Source organism: Desmodus rotundus, chromosome 1 (genome assembly GCF_022682495.2).
Source record: "Desmodus rotundus isolate HL8 chromosome 1, HLdesRot8A.1, whole genome shotgun sequence".
NCBI lineage: Eukaryota > Metazoa > Chordata > Mammalia > Chiroptera > Phyllostomidae > Desmodus > Desmodus rotundus.
Window position 1 is genome coordinate 42,132,392 of NC_071387.1, and position 26,853 is coordinate 42,159,244.

General features: G+C 40.1%; 2 protein-coding genes across 4 annotated transcripts in view; one reads left to right on the forward strand and one right to left on the reverse strand.

Moving 5' to 3' along the window:
- The window catches only part of GNA14 (G protein subunit alpha 14), a 164,000-nt gene extending 158,190 nt beyond the window's left edge, over positions 1–5,810 (forward strand). For both annotated transcript variants that reach the window (XM_024555678.4, XM_045191614.2), the window contains exon 7: positions 589–5,810. In XM_024555678.4, coding sequence (XP_024411446.1) covers positions 589–779 — 191 coding nt within the window. In that variant the 3' untranslated portion in view covers positions 780–5,810. The remainder of the gene's footprint in view (positions 1–588) is intronic.
- A 4,391-nt stretch (positions 5,811–10,201) lies between these two features.
- The window catches only part of VPS13A (vacuolar protein sorting 13 homolog A), a 204,021-nt gene continuing 187,369 nt past the window's right edge, over positions 10,202–26,853 (reverse strand). The window contains exons 69-72 of one of the 2 annotated variants that reach the window (XM_024555661.4): positions 24,625–24,710; positions 20,833–20,956; positions 18,189–18,263; positions 10,202–16,152 (exon numbers count right to left, since the gene is read on the reverse strand). In XM_024555661.4, coding sequence (XP_024411429.2) covers positions 16,102–16,152; positions 18,189–18,263; positions 20,833–20,956; positions 24,625–24,710 — 336 coding nt within the window. In that variant the 3' untranslated portion in view covers positions 10,202–16,101. Of the gene's footprint in view, positions 16,153–18,188; positions 18,264–20,832; positions 20,957–24,624; positions 24,711–26,853 lie in introns of those variants that run through there. The other variant, XR_008426793.2, reaches the window with a different exon arrangement.

Sequence of the window (26,853 nt, forward strand, 5' to 3'; positions counted from 1 at the left end):
CCTTGCACCAGACCCAGGGCCGGCACTGAGTTTCTTTATACACATGACCGACCGCTCCGGGAGAGCTTATGACCTATTGCTAATTATTTCTCGCACTGGAGGTCTCAACTATTACTAAGTTTGACATTGATATTTAGAGTGGTGGTGTTTTAGCGCTTTGCCTTTTACTTTTATTAACTGCGTTGGCCATGTAATATAGGAGCCCACAAGCTTTACAATCAGGCTTGGGCGGCTAGTAATGCTAGCTCCCATACTCATCTTTTTCCCTCTCCTAGCTCAGTTCTGTCTGAGTAGGAATTACCTCTCTTCAAAAGTGGTCCAGGTCAGAAAGTTAAATGGGTCACTATTTTCAACCAACTGCCTTAAAGTACAATTTTTAGATACCAGTAGACACTTTAAAATACTCTTTTACAGGTTCATAATGAGAGATAATAAAAAATAATGCCCCAGGTAAAGTATTTTCTAGAAATAAGACAGCTTAAAGAAGGTCCCAAATAAGAACAAGGGGACATTGGAACCCATCTGGGGGGTACCTGGTGGTGAGCTGGTATCTTCCTTCCTTATTCCTCTCACTGCCCTTGTGCCCAGGCCCAAAGCAGGACGTTAACGCTGCCAAAGACTTTATCCTGAAGCTTTATCAAGACCAGAACCCGGACAAAGAGAAAGTCATCTACTCCCACTTCACGTGTGCGACGGACACGGAGAACATCCGCTTCGTGTTCGCCGCTGTCAAAGACACCATCCTACAGCTAAACCTGAAGGAGTTCAACCTGGTGTGAAAGCTGCTTCCGCTCCTCCCGGGACTGGAGCGCCGGGCTGGCGGGTCCGTGTTTTCTGTCCCGGTGCTTCCGGCACCAGCTGCCCCGCCCCGCGGGCAGTGCCAGGTCCGCCTGCAGGCCGCAGGGACAGAGAGGGGTGGTGGAGCTTGTAAGATACTGGAGGTTAACAAAGCTTTTAAAATGTCTTTATTCCCAAATTGTCTTTATATTTCTTTTCTTGACTTTTGGCTGTAAGGTGTTGTGTAATTTTTGAACTTGAGGTTTTATAGAATATTCAAAAGCCACTCTGATTTGCGGTTTCTTTTTAAATTAAATTTAAGTGTGTTTAACAGCCATGAGAAAATCACAATGGGGCCTATTAATTTTAGGTATCATGGCTTGAGACCTCTAGGATTAGCGGGGGTGGCTTTTTAAAAAAAAGTTGTTTTAAGCTTTTTATTAAATCTTGTAATTTTGAGGCATTTTTGTTTTTCTCTTTTTATGCTGAAAAGTATGATGCCTTTAACATGCCACCAAAGATTTTAAAAAATGGTTCTTTTCTGTGTTAGCTTTCTAAGTCACACTAAAGACTATGTCAGTCCACTCCTTTTGGTTTTGCCAGTTTGACCACCACAAAGCCCAAGTCGACACAAGGCACACTGGCTCCAGAGAGCACGTGCGGTGTTACATTGTTGAACAACATGCGTGCGTGTGTTCCGGTGTATGTGACCAGGTCACACACACACTTACGGAATGGCTGAAAGCCACAGCTGTTTAAGAAACACGATGTAACCCTGCCGGGGTTCCGCTGGCCACCACAACGTGCCCTTTGAGAACCACGTGCTCGGTGCTTGTCTGAGGAGGCTGCAAATATACCATCCTGCCGTTAGCACTGGACGATGTGTTTCTTTAAGCTCACGGTGGATTTATGGTTCTGCTCCTAAAAAGAGAAATGCTGTAACTTCAACAGCTAACTACTGAGAAACTTTCTAAATGTCCTTATAGGAGAGGAAGAACAATTTTACCCTTCCCTTTTCGGTCCTTGGCTGAGCCCTGTTCCTGGAGTCAAAGAGATTAACAGGAGGAACACAAAAGGTTAAGAATGTGCAGGCCCCCTGTATCCGTGGGAGACACCCAGGAACACTGAGTACCTCTGCGAAGCCGCCCAAGCCATCACATTATGTTGGGTGGGGAGTGGGAGAGGCCAGTTACGGGAGGTTACCAGGAAAAGCACAGTGAAGAAGGGTAAGGCTGTTTTGTAGATTTAAGTTGGAGCCTTTCTGATTGATAAGACTTCTGATGCAGTTACCATCCTCTTCCAGGTTCAGAGAGAGAAACACCTTTACAAATGGGGAGATTTCTGTTATAATTTTAAGTTTCCCTTATGAAAGGGTCACTACTCTACATTTTCACAACTTTTCCTGTGTCTGCTATTTCTTAAAAATAATCAGCTCAAAAAAATCCTTATACCAAAGAGGCATATTTTGGGGTGGTGTATTCTGCTCCCCCCCAGTCTTACCTTTGAAACATCATGGGCATTTCACAGTCCAGAAGCTGAGTTGATAGACAGCTGTGCTACTTCCCTGCACCAGTCTCTCAATCTTGAAACAGGTCAGTTCAGTTAAACATGCATTTCTCATTTCAGGAGGTGGTATTGCAGGTGGGCTCCCAAGGTTAGGCCTGTATGGTGGGAGCAATCAGATAAGTAAAAAGAGGCGTTTCTATGGAAACGAGGGAACACAAAGTTGAAGGCTGTGTGTCTGACTTACTGGGTGCTCAGGTAAACCGTCTCAGAGGCCCGGGCAACACAGGCAGGAAGTGTCTGGACAGGAGCAACTGTGGCCACTTAGCTGAAGTTGTATCAACATGTTCACATTCTGTGCAGGGGTTTGGGAAACTCCTTTGCAAAAACAACATAATAACTTCTGTAAGTGAAAAAGGCTTAAAAATGGCAATGGTTCAAGATTTGACGAGAGTTCGTTATAAGGCAGTTGACAGACAAATTTGGTTATTTCTGTGACGTACCTTTTCAGATAACTAGAACTACAGGTGATAACGTATCAGGACATATAAGATTTCTAGTAATTTCATGAGATGTGTTCTTATTGATTCCAAGTGAAAACAGTTGGGGGAAAATGGGAACATTAGTTTGGAGAGTTGAAGCCAGATTATTTGAGGATATTAGAAGAATTCGGGATCCAGTCCAGTTTATAGGTTGAAAATGAAACCTCACACAATTAACAGGACTAGAATCAGCCTCAAGATGCATTATAGTTGCTACTTTAGCATCATTTTTCTCTCATCCCACTTTTCACCAAAGATAATTATAGTAAAACTGTTTTCAAAATACATGCAGTCTCAATAAACTTGGCCTGATTATTGGCGTAAGTGCAGCCAGGACAGGGACCGACCAGACACAGGATCTGCTGGAATCTGCTTTGCTGGAAGTTTTCATGAGCAATCTCAGGTTGGGCTTCTCAACGCCTGTCCCAGCTAAGAATCCGAGCCAAGGTCTTGCCCTCACACTTGGCCTGCAATACCTGTGTCTGTTTGGACCTCTTCTCAGTCAAGGTCCCCCACATATCCCGAGACTCCTGCATGTGCCGAGAAGTGACCTTCAAACCCAGTAAGGCTGCCAGGAACCCTGTAAGCAAGGTGCCAGGTGGCTTTCCCAAGGGGCTTTAGTAGAACTCCTTAAAGCTGGTCATACATGATTCTTTGCACAGTCTCCTGTGACTTTCCAGTCAAAGTCTTGGTAATGAAACCAGTGTTTCCAATTGTGTCCTGTTACAAGGAGAACAGATCTTCTTGAACTTATGCAAATACCTATGTTGTCGTGAAAACAAGGGTAGCCCGAACTTCCAAGTTCTGCAGGAAGAAGGTAGGGAAAAGAGGGATTGTTTCATCTTGTTCACAAAGGTACACTTACCAAATTGCTGTGATTCACAGGCACTTTAAGAGAAAAGAGTTCCTTAAATCTGGAAAAACAACACATAAAAAATGTTATAAAAATAATAATCTTCCTTAGTATTTCACTGAGTCCCAGATAACAAATTCTTTGGGTCCCAGATAATACTTGTTGATCTTGATCTTAAGTTAGCAGTTTTACGAATCCATTTTTTCCTTAGAATTTTCCTGGTTTATTCTCACCCAGTCCAATGGTATGATCTGCGAGTTAACCCGAACCCACACTCTTCAGAGTCCTTTCCCTGAGTCTCCCTGATGATGGGGCACTTTTGCAAAAGCAAAACAGTTTCTGTAGATGACAAGAGAGAATGGTCATGGTTAAAGGTCTATTGAGAGCCCATTATAATGCAACCAACAAGGACATTTGGTTGTTCCTGTGACATACATTTTAAGACAATTAGTTATAAGTGATAAGATTATACTAGGACACATCAGGTTTCCAGGAATTTCATACAAATTCTGAAACACAGTAACATGTATCCATACAAATACAACCTATAAAAAAATTTTGGCATTACTTATTTGTCAATCCTTCCCATGTAATATAATAAAAACTTAATTAGTTTAATTAATATCTCTTTTTACAAGGAGAGAGAAATCTTGATATGTTCTAGAGGTCCTCTGAAATATTCCAAGTTAGTTCAAGTTCAAATAGGCTTAATTTAGAATTTGATTTTCAAAGGTTTTTCCAAAATAGCAAAAGTTTTGGACATTTGATAAAACAGGACCACAGATCATTATGAAACAATACTTAATTACCCATTTAACCAAAGTGACAATACAAGACTTTAAAGGCAGATACAGAAATTTATACAGTTGTAAGCAAAACTTAGCTCTTAATATTGAGAAGACTTGGTTTTCTTAAGTAATCAAACATCTGATGATAAAGATAACATGACACACACAATTGTTTTAGTAAAATAAAATCTTTGCCTTTTAGGAGGATTACTTAAAAGGGTAAAGAAAAACCTTCATAATCTTTTATTAGGGACATACTAACAGTCCAAGAAAATCCGAGATGAAAAGAAAAGTTAAGTTTCAGTTTTATGTAAGTACACTATTGATATTAAAGCTTCCATTTGAGCCCTCATAATAATTCATTCCATTTTAGCTACCTTAATTACCCAAGATTCCCTCTGTGTCTCACTTCCCCACTTTCTATAGCCATTATTTTGTCCTTTATTCTCCTCTTCGCAGTTTTGAAACAACTGGCTGTACTTTAGGAAAAATTACTTTCCCTTAACAAAAATGCATCTTCCTGCCTCTAATCTTTTCTTAACCAAGAACACATCTTACTTCCCGTGTACAGAGATGTTTCCCTTACTATTTCTACATTTCGTTACGTATAATGATTAGGATTCCTAACCTTTGAAACCTTAATATCTATGGAAAACTGAGAAGTAAGCAATCTCGAACTGCTACACACTAGCATTATGTAGAGTAGCAAATTTGGTAATTTCATAAAAAGATTATGCTTTTGTGTAGTACAAGTTTTCAATGTAGCACAAGATATGTTTAGTTTTTCTGTAACAAGAAGCCAAGAGTAGGTAAAACTAAATTCAGTAATTCATGTTTTCAGTATTTTATCATATTTGAAAATGATCTAAATATTGAATGAATTTCCATCATTTAACTTGGCAAAATTTTAAGGTTTCATGTTACCAAAAAGACTTGGAAGCTACTTTACAGCAGGCATGTTATAAAACTTCATAATTGTTTAAAAATTCATTGGACTTACATCTATTTAATTCACTTATTCTTAAAAATTGTGTTTAGATTACTGTTGAAAATTTCATGAAACATTAAACAAAGTTACCATCATCCTGTTATTTTTTTTTGCTGACAAATTTTGTAACAGAGAAACTTGAACCCGTTTGACTAATAAAGCATGTCTGCACTATATCTTAATTCTGACAACTCTGAACACATGTCTATTTTAAACTGACTTAAACTTTTACTATTTCCCCAGATCATGTGAAATTAAGGAATATTTGAATTAGTTTCCATATTTCTAAGAGTCTAGAAATACTTATTTTATATAAGCACACATTAAAAAATTTTTTTTAATCCTCACCTGAGGATATTTTTTCGTTGCTGTTAGAGAGAGAGGAAGGGGAGAGAGGGTGTGTTAGAGAGAGGGGAAAGGAGGGAGAAAGAGAGGGAGAGAAACATCAATGAGAGAGAGAAACGTTGATAGGCCACCTCTCGCACTTGCCTAACTGGGGACTGAACCCTTAGTCTTTGGGGTATGGGGTAATGCTCCAAACAACTGAGCCACACCTGCCGGGGTATACGCACACCTTTTAAAGCCAATTGAATAGAGCTCTGTTACAAATTAACTTTGGCCATACCATCTGGAGGTGGAAAAATATCACGCGTCTACAACATACATATAGACTCATAGACATACACAGACATGCAAAACAGAGACCTTGTAGCTACAGGTCAAAGTTTTGGCCATGAATCAGGTATAGTAATACAAAACTCACCAGCTTATAAAAAACAGCTGGATCCAAATTGTGTTTCTGGCAGATGGACTAAGTTAAATTTACCTGCTCAAAGGGTTCAAACTTCTTTACATATATTTACGGAGAAGACACGTTTTCTTCTGCCCAATTTCTAAATAGCTCCTTTTCCACTTCTGATGAGAATCATCTCTTTAAAGTGTGCATTACCCAGAGATGGCTTGAAAGTGCTAACAACGGGGGCAGAAAATTTAAGTCTCAAAGGCACACAGAAAGTATCCAAGTTTCCTCCAAGGAGCTTTGGGTGTATTTGCCTATTATCAGATATCTAGGGTCATTGCTCTAATTGTTTCCTCTTCTTAACTGCCGAACAGTTCTGTCAGCGGTGTCCCAATTTTTTCAATGTCTGTAACATCTTGAGATGAAGAGGGGAGCTTTGGGGATTGGGGGACAGGCGGACTTTGCACTGCTAGGAGAACTGCACTTCTGGTTTGGGAAAGATGTGTAAGGCAAATACAGCTGTTTCCAATGCCCCGAAGAGTGAGCCTGAATGATATCACGGGGCTGACCTGCCCGTCCAACTGCATTATCTTCTACTTGTTTCTTTACATTAGGGAGAAGATTTCCATCCCAACCGAGACAGAAATCGAGGGATTCTGATCCTATGCTCTGAAATTTCAGGGTTTCATGCAGTATGTCTTTGTAAAGTCTGTATAAAGTGTTCAGGAAAGGCCTTCATATGCTCTCCTTTCTGAGCAAACAAATTCAACCTTGGACAGACTCACTTTAGGGGGAAAGCCTCTATTATTGCTTCTGTCAGTCCCAGAACATTGGCTTCCAGCTGGTCCACTTCCTGGTTATTTGTAGGAGGGGTGGGAGAAACTGGGCTCATCTGTGCCCTCTGGAAGGGCATTTCCCGAGGAGCTGCCTGGCTTGTCCGATAGCTGCAGTGTAACTGTGGGTGGGATGAACACCCCCGAGCTCCCGGGAGAGGGGTTGTGCATGCGCACCGGTCTTTCTCCGTTCTCAATCTGGTAGGGTCTCCTGAGAGTGTAGGTAAAAAGGGCTTTGTAGTTTCATCTTGTTAAGAGTCCCTAAGGCCGGATGCCATGCTCTTCCATGTCCCCTTTTCAATTTGATCATTCCATAGGTGCCAATAAGAAAAACGTTTAGGAAGTGAGCTCTCTAAAAATTTTTTTAACTATCGATGTTATTTCAATTTAAAGGATCCATTGTCTGGCCAATTTTTGAGTAGGATCTTCAATGGTAAATTAATTCCAATAGCAACTCAAACCAAGAAACTTTTTTATGACTCAGCCATGGACATGAGAGGCATCCCTAAAGAAGTTGCGAAAGGTGCGGCCTTCACAAGATCCAGAGAGTTCACTCCCAGGGACCAAAAGGCCCCTTATGGCCTGGGACCCCATAAGACAAACACTCCTGAGGGCTGGCACTGTGGGACAACGAGAATGCAGCTATCACTCTGTGTCTCAGATTCTCAGCCTAGTCAGTCTGCCAGAGACGAGCCCACACTTGCATCTTCCGGCTGGTGGAGATCAGAGTATTCTTGAACTGGTCAAAAAGCCAAGCTCTTAAGACACAGAATAAGACGAGAGGAAAAATCTCGTCTGGTCTGTGGTTTTCCTCTTTATAACAAATGATACAAAAAGACAACAGAAAACATCTCTGGGAGGAAGGGGATCAGTGGAAAACAAGAGTACTAATAGAAATCTTTTCCAGAATCTCTTAACTAGTCCATATGAATATTTTCCCTGCTAATCTAAATAATGGAAAGGAACATAGAGGTGGAGTTTTCCCTTCCTCTCCGCACTGGGCAGCACAGAGACTCGGGGGAGCTGACGGGCAACAGTTCATACCTTTGCCGGCTTTGGTCAGTTTTCCAGGATCCTGTCTGCAGGCTCCAGAGCAAGAAGGGTATCTCAGCACGTCCCATCACGAGTTGCCAAGCTGTATATGGGGAAAAATTATTTTCCCTCCACCCTTCTAGATTCTTGACTGAGACCCACTCCTATATAATAAAAGATTACGAGGAGAAAAGCAAGTTTAATAACATGTATACCTGTGTTATATAGGTATATATATCAATACCTCCTGTGTACATGAGAGACAACCAGGAAAATTGAGTAACTCCCTGAATACGGCCCAAGCCATCCCCTTAAATACCTTCTTCAGCTAAAAACACAAGACAGATGTTGGCGGGGGAGGGTAAGTGGGAAAGACCAGTTAAGGGAGGTTGCCAGAAAAAGCACGGTAAACAAGAGTAAGGTTGTTTCGCAGATTTAAGTTGGATCCTTCTCCATTGATAAGAGTTTCTTGTCATTTTGAGTCTCCTCTTTTAGGTACAGAGAGGGATTACAAATGAGATTTCTCTTATAAATGTAAATTCTCCTTATGAAAGGATAACTTCTGCTAGGTTTCTAGAGCTTTTCCTGTGTTTGCTGTTTCTTAAAAATCATCAGCTCGAGACAATCCTTATGCCCGAGAGGCGTATTTTGGGGTGGCACATTCTGCTCCCCTTCATCTTCAAGGCCAATCTGCATTCATTCGTCATGTAGGTTAGAATTCCCGTAGTAGCTGGTTCAGGAAGCAGAAGCAGAATCACCTGGGAAGTGCAGGGTACTTCAAAGTAAAGGCCCCAGATGCTCTTATCCTGCTTTGTATTGGAAGGTGCGCACACACGTTCACACACTCACACACACGCACATCACTCAGGGATTTAAGGTGTGACACGTCTTATCTCCAGTCAGTCTACAGAACGCTCCCAGTTAGTGATGTTGTGGGAGGAATGACGTGTCAGCATCGCTGTAAGTGTACTGAGCCTTCCTCTCAGCCAGGACCATCAGCTTCTACCCCCAAGAGTAAAGCTATCGAAGAAAAGTGCATAAATGCTGGAGAAGACAGGAATTATGCTTGTAGCTACCATAGCAACACTAAGCTTTATAAAGTAACTTTCACTCGAGAGATGAATGTAAAAGCAACAGTTTTTACGGAACCTGAGAAACCGATATTAAAAATTTATCTGGAATAGTAAAGGCCCACAAAGAGCCAGGAAAATTTACATGAGAACAAAGAAATGGGGAAGTAGCTCTTATTGAAGTTAAGAACAATCTAACCATAGCCAGGGGGGAGTGGGGAGGGGACAGTGAGGAGAGGGGATTACAGGAACTACTATAAAGGACACAGCGACAAAATCAAGGGGGAGGGTGGAGGTGGGGGAGGGAGGTGGGTTCAGCTGGGGTGGGATGGAGGGATAGGGAGAAAAGGCATACAACTGTAATTGAATAACAATAAAAATTAAAAAAAAAGAAATACAACAAACAAAAATCAGGACAATCCTGGGAAGGGGGTGGGCACCCTGCATTAAATATCATGGACTGCTTCTGCCTACCCATCTACTAGGAAAAGGATTCAAGAGAATCAGTAGTCAGGGGGATTAAAAAATGTGGGATTTAAAAAAATTACTTTCTAGCACCGATTTATTGTTATTTTTCATTTACCTTTGGCTGACAACGCATGCAAGAAGATGATGGCTTTCAATCACTTCTGTTGCAGGAGGGCTGTCAAATAAATCGTAACAAAAGGTAGTGAAGCATTTTCTCATGTTTTAAGGCTGAACTCCCCATGTCAGAGGTGAGTTACTATTTCTGTCACTATTAATCCTGCAAGGAGAAAATTCCCTCCTCGCCCTTCTTTTATACACTCGTTACTTACTTACTGTGGAAATGAGCCATCTGCAGTTTTCTGAGGCTGACAGGCAGTCTTGCTGCTTAAGAATTTAGAAGAATTACCACTCGAGCTTTTAGTCAGCAGCGATCATGTGGGCCGGAATGCTGTCGGCTGGCTGCCTTGACTGAGAAATCAGGATCTTGGGTACTCTGTTAGCTACCCACACTTATTTAGGCCTCAGAGAGGGTAGAGGTTAGAGGGGCGAGGGAAAGTTCATTGGTAATGTTTCTAGTTCAATTCAGTTAACTAAAAACAGAGGCAGGCTGAAAATCAGAAATCTTTATTTGACTGAATTTATTTGAAAAAGGCATACATAATGAAACCAGGCAATCATCTGACCAAGCAATTTAATTCTACCAATAGCAATAAATAATTATTATTTAGAAAAGGTAGTCATCAGCGAGCCCAGCCAAACAATTTTCAGGAAAAAAAAGAAGACTAAGGTAAATTTCAAGAGGAAGAACTTCACTGTAAACATTTGTGCTAATAAATCATCTATCAGAATACACAAAAGCAAGGCAGAAACTGTGTAACAGGCGACTGGGCCAGGAGCCCACAGGAAGGGGACACAAAAGTGAAAGAAATACTGCAGTGATACAGAAATCGATATTTAAAAACTATCATCATCAACAGCTGTATTTTTACCAAAGAGTAAGCATTCCAGAGCAGCACTTTTGGTCAATACAAAAATTAGTAAGAAAGTATCTTTAAAGTGCACATTCCCTGAAAAAGTCATGTCCCTATGTAATATATATTCATACACAGAGAGGATCACTTTAAAAGGTCTGCAGCGATCTGTCTGACCTTGCAACAACCCCCAGATTAACTTCTAATAGTTTGTGGGTGTGGAGATGACATTATGGACACTGACAACATTTCAATGGAGTCTGCACTCTCACTGGGACGTTTTCAGTCCCCGAACCCAGAACTTGTGGGTAGCCGACGGCATGCTGGTGCCGCGACGGCGCAGGAAAACGCTGGGGTTTTCCCAGGGGCTCTGTTCTAAGTGTTTCTGATGGTCAGACGCTCGATCAGGCCGCTCTCACCGGCCTTCTGGTCACAAGGACGCTGTGAGAAGGAACACAGCGTGAAGGCGTCAGAGCGACCCTGAAGGAGGGGTGCTCAGTGCCAGGGATTTCCAGGTTGCCAGATGTCCATCACAGCAGGGGCTAAACTACAATGCAAATTAGTTTGTATTTGTATAAAGTAAAAAATGTCCAAATACACTCGTATTAAGCTATAAAATTTGAAGTTACACTTCTTATGTAGCTCTGTGGGTAACCAAAATATTTTTTCTTGGAAAATGTCATAATGCTTTTTAAAAAGAACTAATCTATAATTTTAAAGGAAAACTTTAAAAGATATGAAACAATTTATTTTACAAAGGAGGAGAAAAAGTAAAAACCATTGCAAGTAAAAAACATGAAGGAAGTTTGTGATAAAGTAGGACTGTCCTACTTTGGGCGCCTCATGAGGAAGCAGAGTTCTTTGGAAACGACAGAAACACTGGGAAAAGTAGATGGCATCGGGAAAAGAAGAAAACCAAACAGGAGGTGACTGACTCCACAAAAGAAGCCCGCGGCAGGAGTCTACAGGAGCTGGGCAGGGCCGCCGAGGACATGACACTGTGGACTTCGCTCGTGCACAGAGTCGCCAGGAGTCAGAACTCACTCACGGGCAAGTGGCAAACACTTAAGACCCAGCATCCTCTCAGTAGTGTGCTGACCAGCTTCTAGAACAGCCCTGAAACAAGTACTGCTTTACACCAACTGTGGCGAAAGAAAAGCATGAACAGAAGTCTGCACTAATAGCTGTTTTGGCCAATTATCAAAAATGTAGATAAGAACAACCATAAAAATTTAAACTAATGGATGCCAACTTGATTAGGTTAGCATTAGCAGTACGGTATAGTTTCAAAGGATTGGGCAGGAGGGTGAATGATCCCCTTGAGAGTATGTGAAGGAGCTACAGGTGATTACAAGGTAGCACTGAAGAAGATCAGACTGGATGAATTTTGTATCGAATACTGCAGTAGAAATGCAGGTTTTAACGCATCCCGCAGAAAAGAGGAAATCCAATTATTTTCAGCTAAGCTGCACTGGCATGTTTACAGTGCCCTCCCGTGAATGAGTACGGTGGCCCTACAAGAATGTAGCCTATGTATAAGCTCCCCGTTTTTAAGGGCTTTCGCTACCTGTGTGATGAATGGGAAGGTATATGAAGCAAATGCAACCTACTTAAAAGGAGAACTTCTGTCCCCAACCCTAGTTAAATGCTTAGGGGGAGAGAGATTGAAACACATCAAGTAAATGATAGCCTGTGGCCTTCTTTGGGTGCTGTTTGTGGATCTCAGTTTTCTATGCTTTTTCTGGTCCCACTGACACCTGGTAGCAGTGAGACCTGATACACACCATGAAAGCAAAACATTTTGTAAACCAAAACAACATCTATCCTGTCTTCTCACTCTAAAGAAAAAGATGGTGCTCACAATCTGAAGTGTCCCTGAGTTGTAACCTCCGCTCCTTACCTAAGGTCAGGCCCCACCAGTCCACAATGGTTCAGCTTCCCTGGCTGGCCCACGCCTCCGACAGCAATGGCTCTCAAGGTCTCCGGGGTTTTTTGTTTCTGTGTTTTTTACCACAATTCATTTTATATTGTGACTCAGTACACACAGTATGTAGAGTATTTAACCGAAACAGTATTTGACCTTGTTCCTTGTACTGTTCTCTTTTTTTCCTGTTCCACTTTTAAAATGTACTGGTATTGAACTATTAAATTGATATCATGGCCCACTAATGGGTTAAGACTTACAGTTTGAAAAACACTTGAGGGTGGTGGCTGATCTTGAGAAAAGGTAAAACATAATGCCTCTGGGCCCTGGCCAAGTAGCTCAGTTGGTTAGAGTGCCAAGGTTATAGGTTTGATCCCCGGTCAGGGCACATGCAAGAATCAACCAATGAATGTGTAAATGGGTGGAATAAGTTGATGTTTCTTTCCCTTTCCCTTCCTCTCCTTCTCTCTCCCTCTCTCACAAATCAATAAAACCATTTTTTAAAAAGGGTAATGGCTCTGGAACCCGAACAGATTTCTCTGAATTGTGCTGGCTGGGGCACGAAAACACCCCATCCCACGTGGCTACTTCCCCTTTCAGGGTATTCAGCACACGCTTCTCAGCTCCTCCAGGCAAACTGACCCAGCACCTTCTCCCAGTCTTTCTCATACAGGGGCTGTGGCTTGGCCTGAAGGATCAGCTGGCGACTGGGCAACTAAGGTGCAGACAAGTCAGTACTGCGTACGCGCTTCATCTTTAATCAGGCAGAAATAGAACACTATTTACAGGATAGTTCCATAGGTGCGTATTTATTCACTGGGAAAATATTATGGCCGCTACCATCAGGAAAAAATGTGAGGAATAATTATGATAGAAAGAGTTAAGCAAACTTTCTTATTTAAGGCCACAGGATCATTGGAATGCATTAGGACTACGGAGGAGAGAGGTGCAGGGAAGGGCTGTGCACAACTGGTGATGACTATTCAGGGGCCAGAAATGAATGCAGTTCTACTAAACTGCGATGGGAAAAGCTCCACAGTCTTGCCGACACTAGAGAAGAAGCGGCCGACACATAGCTATAGTAGGGAAGCCACTGCGGGAATGCACATTCTTTGGTTCAGAGAGTATTTTGTTAATGTGAAGAAATCACAAGCTTCGTTTTTTACCTGAAATCAAAGTTGCTATTTCTAATGATCGTAGTGTTCCGGAGGAGCGCGGGCAGGGAACAGACACTCTACTCTGCCCTGGGTGTCATACAATAATCACAACCCAGAATATGTGCCGTGCTGGAGGTAAGGGCCTGGGGCTGTAGCTAACAAATAATACTAGGAACTGACATAACACTCAGAACCTCATTCCACAGCAACTACCAAACAACGAGCTTCAAGTTCTCAAATTAAATGTAGTTGAGTAAAACTCAGGGCAGATTGTTTTCATTATAATAAGATTATGGACTCTGTGATATCTAAGAAAAAAGAATACAGAATCAAATATATAATTGTAAAATGTTAAAAACACTAAAAAGACATACCCGTCTGCTCTACCGATACTCTCTGTTGAGAAGATGAAGACAACCTAGAACAACTGAAAAACTACCACTCTCGACGTTGTGAGTCTGTCTACTTTAGAAACAAGACGTGACAGGTGTTGACAGGCAGATGACTGATAGAGAAAGAGTAAGAAAAGACATTTTTAGGTTCTCACTGGTAAGGGAACAGGAAGCACGGGCATACTGGCTCTGCACGGGCAAGAGTCAGAAGGCCTGCCCTGCTAGCCTCCGGAGGATACTAGAATTTCTCCGCTAGTCTTTTAGGCTTTTCCCCTTTGCCTTGGGACACCCAAGCAGTTACGGGCCTGTACTTTCTTCTGAGAACAAAACCATGAAACGGGAGTGGGTAAGGAGGCACTAGGCTACTGGCACTGATTGGAAATCCAGTAAAGGAACATTTCGGACAAAGGCAATCTGCTGAGTTTTCTGACTACCTGTACGCTCAGGTTTAACTGTGATGTACACAAAGCTGGACGAGCTCAGCAACAGAGAAAACGTATGTATGACTTTGAACAAATGCCATCAAGGGAACCCGCAGTATCATGTAATTTGAAATATGTTATCTTTTGATTCAATTTATGTTCGGCAAAGAAAAAACATTCTAGGAGAAACTATCGACAGCAAACAATGTATCTTTATAATCATAGGAAAATCAACAGTATTGAGTGGCAGAATTTGGTCAGGAAGAAATATAATTACAGTCTGGCATGCCGTTTATTTTACTTTTACAACAAAGCAAGGGTTTGAGGAATCTGAGGAACATTTCACAACCATTTACTAAACAGTCTCCAATCCCCAAAACAGTTTATAATAACTTTATGGCACATACAACATGCATCAAGTACTCTGTATTGTTTAATAACTAAGTAAGACTCTGCATCATTTTCTTCCTGGTTTACAATCAACATTCATCTCCTTTCACTTGAGAAAGTCCATTAATATTAAGGTTTTTGAACAAAACCAAGGAAAAGAACCCATAAAGAAAAGAACCCATGACCTTATTTTTACTATTGTGCCACCGTGGTTTTTGTTCTGATGAACTATATATTTAAAAGAATGATTCTCATTTCACCAACTGTAGAGAAAGGAAAACCAGAAGCTCTCAGTCTGTTGCCGACAGGACAGGTTACTGGGGTACGCTTTAGGACACATACATTTATTGGGGGAGGGGCTCTCTGTTCTGAAGCGTAACTCCCATTTAAGGTGGTGGGAATTCTGTTTATTTCATATTCCCACCGAGTGGAAAGTTGGTATTGTTAAGGCCTCAGGAACACTACTTCAAAGTTCAGCGATCTATTAAAAACGTGACTGGGGTGAACCGAGAGGATCCCGTGGACATGGCTTGAGAAGGCGTCTCTAAGGCTTCAGAGTTCCGGGACGGGCTTCCTCTTGTGCGGTGCGACGCTCAGCTTTCAAGCCCTTCTTCAGAGCAGGCTTGAACAGGGTTATTTAATTTGTGGTATATTATATATAAAAAGGTTGTTTTTTATATTCATGCTGTGTATTTGAATTATAGTTCAAACTCATTCTTTATAAAAATAAGGAAAATAATACCAAAATATTTATCTGTAAAAAGAACTTCATGTTTCTAAAGAAACCACCACTAAAGTTCTCTTGATACCACTGAGGCAATGTTTGATTTGATCACTGATGTGATCACTCCCATCACTTATTCAGGGAGTGAGACGTAAGCATGAGAAAGGTTTAAAGTGTAAACTAGGAACATTAAACTTAGCTCCATGTGAAGGCTAAATACGAGTAATTTCTCCACCACCGCAGAGAATCATCTGGAGCAAATATTTAAGATTTATAAAAGAAATGTTTCTTTTATAAAGTAATTAGAATTTTAACCTGATGCATGATTCAAGTTAGAAAACCAGATGGAGCCCCAAAGAGTTGAAATATTTTAATCACATAGCTGTTTTACTTGATTCTAACTGACACACATTTTTTTTTTATGTACTTGAAATTGCTTCTGCACTATTCTTTCCAAACAGGTTTCGGAAGGTACAAAGTGGCAACTGTAACGATTAATTACTGTGTGTCTTCAGGCAGTGTTCTCCATCAGAGGCTCGGGGAAGGTTCTCTTGCTTCTTCCAGCTTTGAGAGGATCCACTGTTGTGAGGAAATAAACCAGTAATTGCTTACTTCAATGAACTTGCAATGAAACTCAATATGTAATGAACAGAAATCTAAAAGCTGACTTTCCAGTTTAGGTAGGTGTATACTCATGGCCAGTAATTAAACTCATCCTGCCTAAGAGATCATTTACTCACATAAATGGCTGACATGGCTCAGGGTCAATGGTACTGAGTTTTATTTAACAGTAAGAATAATGTCTTCCTAAGGTCACTGGACTTGAATGTTCATGTTCAGAATAATGAAAGTAAAGCGAACCAAGCTGAGAAATGGGGTATTATGGCAAGTAGACTGAGTAACTCTAGCATAGCGTGGAAATTACCTACACAGAATTCTTTCCAACCTATACCAGTCCCGTACCACAAGCGTTCATGACCCCATGTACAGGATTCCCCTGATGGAACAGCAGTGATTACATACCCTACAGCGGCTAGTGGTAGCACAGCAACATTCCTGAGCATTTTTAGTTGTTCTCATATTATAGCATTTTCTGTTTTGACAAGATTTGAAATTATAAACACAAAATGCAAATGTAACGCAAACCTTTCTGTAATAGTGTCTATCATCATTGGGCCTGCATGACAGATAAAAGCCTTGGAGGTGATACTGGGATTCGCCCATTCGGATAAACTTTGGCAGAGTTATCTGTGTTTCTTTAACTTAAGGAGAACCTAGTGGGAATAGCTGTAGGTAGGGTAAGGAGAGAGAGAGAACTGAGCTCAGCAGCCGTCTCTGGATGTTTCTGGCAGAGCAGGAGATTAAAAACAACCCTTTTCATATAAAATAAAGCAGTGACAGAGATTAAATGGGAAACATATTACAGAGAAACTGAAACAGGTGGTACTGCCCTTCGGCACCATGAAAGAAGACGGCCCGAAAGGCATGCTATTATCATGCGCTAGACTCTCTCCTGTTGCAGGCAACAAGCCTATCGAGGCTCCAGTCACTTCATTACCCCTGTCAGCTTTCTGCTGTTAGAACGCCGGTGCTGTCTCACATCACACTGTCTGGATGGAAAACTGCGTGGCCCACACTCAACGACCCAGCGTTCCTGGTTTGGGCTCCAGATGTGACAAGTAAACTGGGAAGCAGTCATGCCCAGCCAGGACAACACAGTATGAGGGATTCAGTAAATATGTTTCAGGACACAGTGAGGACAATTCAGTATCAGAAACAGCATCTTAGTTGTGATTAATGAGGTAGATAATCAGTTTGCAGTCCTCCTTTTCCTGACAATGCACATCCTGGTAATTGCCATTAACCCCAGTGCTTTTAAATCCGTATCATTCATATTTTAAGGAAACTAAGGTTAAATCACTTCCCCAAGGTCCTACAGTCAAGTAGGAATAGAACCAATATTCAAATCCAGATTTTCTGACTACAGGCTTGGCTCATTTTCTTAATGTGCCAAGTTATAGCAATTAAAAAAAAAATCACCATAGACCTGACTGGTGTGGCTCTGTCGGTTGGGTATTGTCCTGCAAGGTGAAGGGTCTCCAGTTCAATTCCCATCAGGGCCTGTGCCTGGGTGTGGGCCCAGTCCCCCCTGCTTGGGGCATGTATGAGGGGCAACTGATTGATGCTTCTCTCCCTCTCTTTCTCCCTCCCTTCCCCTCTCTCTAAAAATAAATACATAAAACCTTTAAAAACTTAAAAAATCACCATAGCTATATAGCAGAGAAATCTACAATGTGGGGCTAGCCTCTCCCTGCTACAGCTGGTAGATTAGCATGAGAATGAAATAATTTCTTTGGTTTGACTTTTTCACAAAGTATTACAGTTAGGATGTGAAATAGGATGGAACCAGTTGATATTAAAGACAAGTGGATGTGTTACATTCAATCTAATGAAAAGTACTTTTGGGGAAATATTGTCTAGTTACATATATTAAAACTGTCAAAACGTAAAAACAATTAAAAACAAACAAAACTTATCTGCCTTAAAAAACAGTGCAACTTTCACAACTTTGAAAAGTGCAGCTGCTGTCTGTCTGTGTAAAAAATTATATTTACCTTAGCATCCTCTGGGGTCTTGAAGTTAATTATTTTTCCAAACTCTTTGGCGTGGAATACAGACTTCACTCGTTCCTATAAACAGAATAAGTGACTTCATTAAAATGAAAGTCCGGTTGCAGAAACATAAGAAACGGCACACAGTTTCAGAAATCGGTGCTTAAACTGTCCATTTTACACGAATTAAACACCTTTAAAAAAGCCGAGAGGGAAACCAAGAAGAATCCAACACAAATTGAAAAAAAAGACTAAATGCTAACACATCCATTGTCACTAAACCTAAGTCCTAGAGCTTTAGGTGAGATTTTATTGCTAAAGCCATACAGGGTTTACGTAGAAGATGCACAGGAGACAGGTTTGGGAGAAGGGCCACTGTTTTTCACTTCAAAAAACTTCTCAGATACTTCCTGATATCCGGCCATGGAATAATGATGATTTCAGCTCAAAAATAATAATACATATTTGTGTACATACTTATATACATGCACATGTGTTTATGGAGGTGTGTGTATGTTTGTATGTATGTATGTAACTTCTGACATTTTAATCATCCAGTAAGAATGTAGCTTGAGGATCAAAGAAATCAGGTTGGTTCCTAGACCTAATGTGACCGTCTTCCACTTTTTACACTCCTTCAGTATTCTGTTAAGCGGTTGTGGGGAGAACTGTCTAGTGGTGGACATTAAACATTAGAGGGACATTAGAGGGACAAATAGAAAGAATGGATTATTGAGGAAGAGGGTGGTGCCTCCCACTATTAATTATGAGTAGGGTCACAGAATAAGCAATATGGAGTTTTTTAGCCATCTAACAATTCCTGTAAGTCATTCCGATCTCCATGCAAATATAGACTCCAGAAAAATCAGATTCATTTATTAAAAAGAAAAGGATGGCCCTGGCTGGTGTGGCTCAGTGGATTGAGTGCTGGCCTGTGAACCAGAAGCTCTTTAGTTCAATTCCCAGGCAGGACACATGGCTGGGTTGCGGGCCAGGTCCCCAGTAGGGGGTGCTCAAGAGGCAACCACACACTGATGTTCCTTTCCCTCTCTTTCTCCCTTCCTTTCTCTAAAAATAAATAAAATCTTTAAAAAGAAAAGAAAAGAAAAGAAAATGATGACTGCTAACACAATGTCTCAAGAACACGTAGAAGAGGAAGAAATCAGGGAGATAAGAAGTTTATCCTTGGAGAGAAAAAACATGAAAAATGATAAGACTAGATCAGAAGCTACTAGCCATTATCCATTACTTCATATGCTCACCACAGGGTCTTTCAATTTCTGAGTGAATCAGAGAAATTCTCGAAGGGAAGAGTTCACCTGGAGCTAATATCCAGCCTACCCCACCCCCATGTGTTTGGAATGAGGGATAAGATCGGAGAAATGGCCTTCGCTGGTTACAAATAAGGCCTAGGGCAGTTATGCCCAGAAGGTATCTGCTGATTCTGCCCGCCTGTGTCCAATGTCCCCTTACTTCTCACCTTCTCTCACTCCAATGCCTGGCAGCACCATGGCGATCCCAGGACCCCTCCCTGACCAAACTGACTGATTCAGGAATAAGCAAGTGGCCAAAGGTGACCGAGTGAGATTTCACTCGGCTGAGCTACTAGGATAAGAGCCTGGAACTTCTGCTGTCATCCTGTCACCACAAGACAGCCTGCTTGAGAATGAAGCCAACACTGAGGAAAGGAGAACCTGGAGATGAGGGCAGCAACGAAGGGAGAATGTGGTGAAAGGGAGAGAGAATAATTGCCGATGACATCATTTGAGCATATCTAAGTTACAAGATGTGGTCTTAAGAGTTTTCAGTTACATGAGCCCATTAAATCCCTCAAAATCAAAACATAACAAAAATGACAAAAAACTTACTTGGGTTGAGTCAGAGTATTTGCTAATACAGCCAGTGCCAAAGTGACCCTGTACATAGGTAACTAGTTAAATACCTGAGGCCAAATAACATTATCTTTTATCACATATACCTACTATATTACTATGCCTACATACAACTGCAACCTGTAAGACCTAGTGCGATGATTACCACTTACAAAGGATACTGAGTCTGCCGATTTACCCAATGACTAGACATTCACTGTATTTTATATCAACATTCAAGTACCGGGCACTGTGCTAGTTGCTGGTAATGAAAACAGAAAGAAAAAAAGCCTCTGCCTTTCAAATTATAACTGAATTGGGAAGATAAAATAATACGTTTAAAAAGAGAAAGAACCCTCAACTATCAGCTGTCATTTTCAAGTGTGCTTTTGTGAGATTTTCAAAGAAAACCATTCTGCAGGGTACTGCTGGGGAGTTTGAGACATACAAGTGATTTTCTCTTGTTGTACAGCAAGTAGTGAAGAGGAAAGTAAGGTTCTACTACTGAACATAAAATAAGAACCCAGGAACGTGGCAGTCGATGTAACAGCACAGTGAAGTAGCGCATTTTTCCTTAGCCTAGCTTTCTCCTTAAACCTGAGTGAGGCAGCAGGTGCAAAAACCACATGAAGATAAAACAGCATCCACAAAGGAGGACACTTGCAGAAGTAAAGACGACTATTTCAATGTGTCAGTCAGTTCCAAGACTTTTATATGATCTGAAGAGAAACCGGAGTATCAGTTCCAAGTTTAAAAAAAAACTCTATTCAACTTACCTTTGCCTCAATGCGCAGTCTTCTCCCATGAACAATGAAAGGCTCTTTGGTAAACTCATCAAAACTGTACTGCCACTCACAGGTAAGCTGCCCGAATGTTCCTTTTGTTACAAACAATACACCGCTGCAGGGGAAAAACCCACTTTAAAGACCAAGGCACTTATATCCAGTGACACAATCCTATCTGTATACCCATTCTTCGCGAGTGTACACAGAACATTCACCAAGATTATGGTAGACCATAAAAAAACAGCCTTAATGAAGTTAAAAGAACTGAAATCTTACAAAGTCTGTTCTCAGATCACAATGAAATTAAACTAGAAACCAATAACAGAAAAATAAGAATATTTCTAAATGCTTGAAAATTAGCATACTTCTAAATAATCCATGGATCAGAGAATCTCAAAAGAAATTAGAAACTATTCTGAACTGAATGAGAATAAAAATACATCGTAACCAAATCTGTGGGATGCACCTTAAGTAATGCTAGTGGGGAATTTACAGCACAACATACTACATTAAAAAATAAAGTAGTTATGAAGTATAAAGGTACTTTATAAGAAATAGGAAAAATTGGGGAGGGTGGAGGGGGGAGGGAGGTGGGTTCAGTTGGGGTGGGGTGGAGGGATGGGGAGAAAAGGCATACAACTGTAATTGAATAACAATAAAAATTAACAAAAAAGAAATAGGAAAAATTTGCAGAACCATTTATCTACCAATATTTTGGGGACCTCTCATGTAATTAATACTGTAGAATAAATGCTTTTATTACTAAGACTCCATGTAATATGTTTGCCAACCTACATCAGAAAGAGGCTTTTAAAATTAATTATGGTCCCTCCCCCCAATTTTGAGGGAAAAAAATAAGGCGATGAAAATGTGTTCTGTCTACAGTAATTCTATTTCATCCTCCCTTCAAAGGCCTTTCTTCCCCAAGAAAGACACTGATTGTAAGTGCAACTGGAGGTTTCTTTAAGTTACATATACAGTAATGGCACGGATAATGCCGTTTTATTACAAAATATTTTATTACAAAGTCATAAGCATGTAATTCTGTAACATGGTAATATCAAACTCAAGCACACCATGTGACATTTTAGGTAAAATGTTCAAATTAAAACTATAAATTATTATACCCACATTAACCCTACCAAGCACACTCAAGCAGGCGTTACTTCCACCGGACCCTGTACATTAAGTTAAGGAACTGAGTTAAAGAAAAAGCAGGCTCCTGACTGGAATGGAAGAGAAAACTAATCGGGACTTAGTATTTCTCACCTCAGTCTTCTGTCTCTGACACCCTCTTTCACTAATCCTGGATCACGGGGCTGTGGCACAAACCCTCCTGGTCCTCTAGCACATCTCCAAACGTGAATAATCCAAGGTAGGCTAATCCCGCAGCTGGTACCTAGCACTCCCTCTCCTTATTCAAAGACCCTATTACCCTGAAGTCTGAGACTTGGAAAGAAAAAAAATCCTGAGAATAAATATTACCTTTCAATTAATTACAACTAAGTTACTTCCCTTACTCTGTCAAGGCTTATGTAACCTCATTTAAAGAGTTCTATGTCAAAATAAGGTCATGTATTTAAAAAAGAAGAATCATGTATGTAAAAATGTTGCAAGATTTGTAAACTAATAAACTGACTCTTCTTTAACTCCGATGAATCACGTTTCCTTTAGTCAGTGAGAAAGAGGGTTGATAACAACATGATTGAAAATTGCTATGAACAAAATAACTGCTGAAGCACTGTCTGCCAGCTACGAAGGTTTAGGAACAATTTTTGATGTAAATTACAGTACCTACTATTGAATGAATATTATTATTAGGCAGTCTTTTACAAATTAAGAGAGATCTCCAACTGCTGACAAAGAATAATCATTAAGACATAGATGTAGAGTAAAAAAATTAAAACGAAGTACAGTGTATATATAATAGAGTCCATTTACATTAAAATACATATGCTTGCAAAGGCATAGAATATTTCAGGAAGTATTCAAAGGAAACTAGTGAAACTAGTTGTTTCTTGGATGCAGAAAAGAGGAACTGGCATCTGGGATGGGACAAAGACTGACTTGTACATGCATGCTTTTAATACTGTGTGAATTTTCTGTATAAGAAACTTAAGGCAGTGCTATAAATTCTAGACTCAGAAATTATTAAAATTAAAAACATTAAAGGTTCGATAGTCAACTTGAACAAACGAGATTCTTATATAACTTCACCTTTTCGATAATGAACAAAACCACACAGGTGTACTGACCACTCCTTTCCTTTTAGCCATAAGCTCTCCCCCCTCAGCCACAATTTCTCTCTCTGCCACCCGGAAATCTCCGTATTGAAACTGCACCTGCTCATTCTTTTCCTCAGTAAAAAACTGTGACTCCTGCAAAAGCCTGCCCTTCTGAGGCTATGACACCGTATTTTTGCACGTGTCCTTCAACTGTCTGTCTAGAGTCTAAATTTGAGAATTTGGCTGTAGCTGGGAGCATCCACATAAAAAATTGACCTGTCTTCAATGTTGTATCTGAGGCAGGATAGTAAGAAGCCAGGAAAATTCCTTGGCAAGTGGAATGGGGAAGCTGAGACAGACAGCTGAGGCAAACTGGCCTCATCCAGCACCCTGACTCACCTGCCTCCTTCTCTCTCCCACGACCACTTTTCTAAGCATTAAACCCTCAGGACAATGAGGTTCTGATCAGTATGGAATAATCTTAGGAAGAAAGCCTCAGGTCTGTTGACCACACAGACAGAGTTTTGGTCAAACTAGAGATAATATCTAGGCCTCAGTTGTGTTTCAGCTCCAGGCTCAGCAAAGCAGCAAAGCCAGACAGAGCAATGCCAGGGCTGGCATCAGGACCAGATGCAAGGACGATAACCCCCTACCCGAGCACTGACCAGGAACCTGCCCCTATATGCTCACTCGATGAATCAGCATACTAAAGAACACAACTGGAAAGTTGATGAATATTCTATTGAGATCCTCCCCTGAGGCCTCCCCTAAAATTTGTGCCTTTAGAAAACAGACAAAAACCCTTAAAACAAAGGACCCAGTGTACACCTTCTTTCCAGAGCATGCCCACACCTTCCTTCTTCAGGCGTGTGTCTGTTTTTTTCCTCCTAATAGCTAAGGGCCCTTCTTTTGCCTCTGTAACTTGTTTTCTGAGGCTCTGCAGCCCAGCTGGCTCACTTCTTCTGCCTGTGACTTTCTCTCTAACAGACCAAGTAAGCTCTCTGAGCAGTCCGCTCAAAACTTCTCTAAGTGTACTTTAATTTTGCACGCTAAATAAACTTTCTCTTGAACTAGAGTTCTTAACTCTAAATTCTTTCTTTGCCGAACTCAAGAACTGAGAGCCGACTTCGCTGCTAACACCTCGACTCACCTGAGTGCATCAATATGTATGCTAATGGAGAGTTACCATGAGAACACTGTTGACTCCTGGGCTAATTTGAAATTGTGTACTTTTTCAGAGGGGAAGATGGAACAGTACTGCCTACCCTTGAGAGAACAGTTTTACTGAAATTCCTGTGTTAGTCTAAACTGGTTCAAATGAATTCGAAATTATTTAATTTACAATTATGTCTGTGCATGGCTATGTATTTACCTGTATTTGAGCACAAAGCTAAACATGAAGTGATGTAAGGTTTTAGGTACGAGGCTTACAGCGAGAGGGCCAGAGTTAGCAGGAGTCAGGGAGAGTATCTGGAACAAAAGGTGAGTAACAACTGCTCACTTGGGGAGGGGCTGTCAGTTAATCCCTTATCAAATTCCATTAGAGAAAGAAACTTACCTTTTGGTTATCATTAACATATCTGTTTTGTTGATCATGACATGGGTAAAATATTTGTATTTTGCAAATCTTCCATTTTCTATGACCTAAAAAAAGGTGAGAGAAAATCAGTAATTAATCCAATTGTAATGTAAGTAATCCCTTATGACCTTCTAAAACGATTTCTCAATGGGGCAAGTCATTAACGTATTTATATAGTAAATATATCATCAGAAAATTGAATATTCACAAATTAATTGCTGCTTCCTTTTTAAAAGCATCTATCTGCATTGCTTTACTCAAGATTACTCAAGTGCAACTACACCAATCTTTACTGCTGGAATTGTAGAAAATATTGTTAATAGCTTATAAAGTTTAAATGGAGCCAGTAAGTTTACTATTAAACTATCACATTCATTTTATCTTCGAAAATATGTTAGTATTTGATCTCATCTGTACAACACATGTAAACATGCATACTTAAACATACATATCACATAAATTACTAGTAGCTTCCACCCTGCCTCTTCCCTGGAATTTCCCTATCTGCCTTACTCATATGCTTTTTTTGTCAATCTCACAACTCATTAAAAAATAAGGAGTAGAGCATTTCCGGACAAACAGGGAACTCCAGGCCCCAGGTCCTAATTATCCTATGCAGTGGCCTTTAATTTATTCTCAAGGCTGATGAAACATTTTCTACCCATGACACTGTCAACAATTCTTTGTCCCAGAATATATAAAGATAACTATATAAACAAGAGAGACTTATTCTTCTGTTCTGAATACTACTATTTGTTCTGAGGATGAAATTACTTTGGCTATTTAAAATATATTGAAGGCTAGACTACTATTTTTTAAAGACAAGTGAATAATTGTGACTAAGATCCCTGAAGAAGAGGTATGTTAAGAATTTAGCCTAAATGTTTAATCTTTTGAAGAAATCCCAAAAGAGGATATAAAGATTTTAGAAAATTGTGTTCCATGAGGCTATATTAAAAAAAACTAAAATTATTTAGCCTAGAAGAAAGGTAACACGTAACTACTTAATAATCTTGGTAAAGAAGCCCGATAGGAAGAAAAGTCTTCATTTCTATTGGGGGCAGAAGTTAAAACAGTAACAATAACAAAGACCCAACTACGAGGCATATAAATTAATTACATATTCTACTCTCAGAGATTAGGAAGAATTTCCTAATCTCAAAGATCATAATATTGAGCAAAGAGTATCTTTACTATTTTCCTGTAGTAGGTAGGGCAAGTAGACACACATCTCTTGAATTACAAATAAAAAAGGGACATAACCACAGATGCAGAAGAAATTTATAAGGATTATTAGGTCATAAATTATGTAAATAAATATGAAAAAATAGGTCATATTTTTAAAAAATATAAATTTTTAAGAGAAAGAAGCATCAAATGTAGGAGAAAAAGGGTAGAAATTATTTGCAGATGAGATGTATCTGGGAAACCCAAGTACGTAATATCCAGTAACTTTATTTAATAAACACAATAATCAACTTGAAAAGTGAAAGAAAAAAACCTGTTTTACAAGTGTAATAAAAAAGAAATTTGCACATAAGTTTAACAAACAACATGGGCAGTTTATATGATAAAACCTCTAACACTCTACTGAGGGTAATAAGAAAATTTGAAGATGGAGATCCATGTCTTATTCTTGGATACACAATAATAAAGATGTTTTCCTCCCATGTTTATTCACACATGCGTGCACGCACACACACACACGCACACACACACACTCTCTCTCTCTCTCTCTCTCTCTCTCAGTGTGACTCCAAGATGGTATTTGGTAGTTTGTTTTGGAGAGGGGGAGAAATGACTTGACAAAATTATACTAAAATTTGTCTAGGAAGAAAGTGATAACATTCAGTAAGTTATGAAAGGAGAATAAGAACTACTCTAGCAGATATTAATGCAATTTATAAGTTGCAACAGTGAAACCGTTTGGTGCTGGCAGAAGTTATATATAGACATATCATAGACAGAATGCAGATTATAGAAACTGACCAAAAGGCACAAAGGACTTTATAAAATTCTATATATACAAATATAGAGATTTATCAAATCAAAACAGCATTTCAAGTTCCTGGACAAAATCATGTATTATCAAATAAATGGTGTTTCAGGCAAGTAGCTAGCTAAAGTTGGATCCCTACTTCTCTTTATATACCAAATTAATTCCACATGAATCACTTCTTTAAGTATGTTGAACAATACTATAAAAGT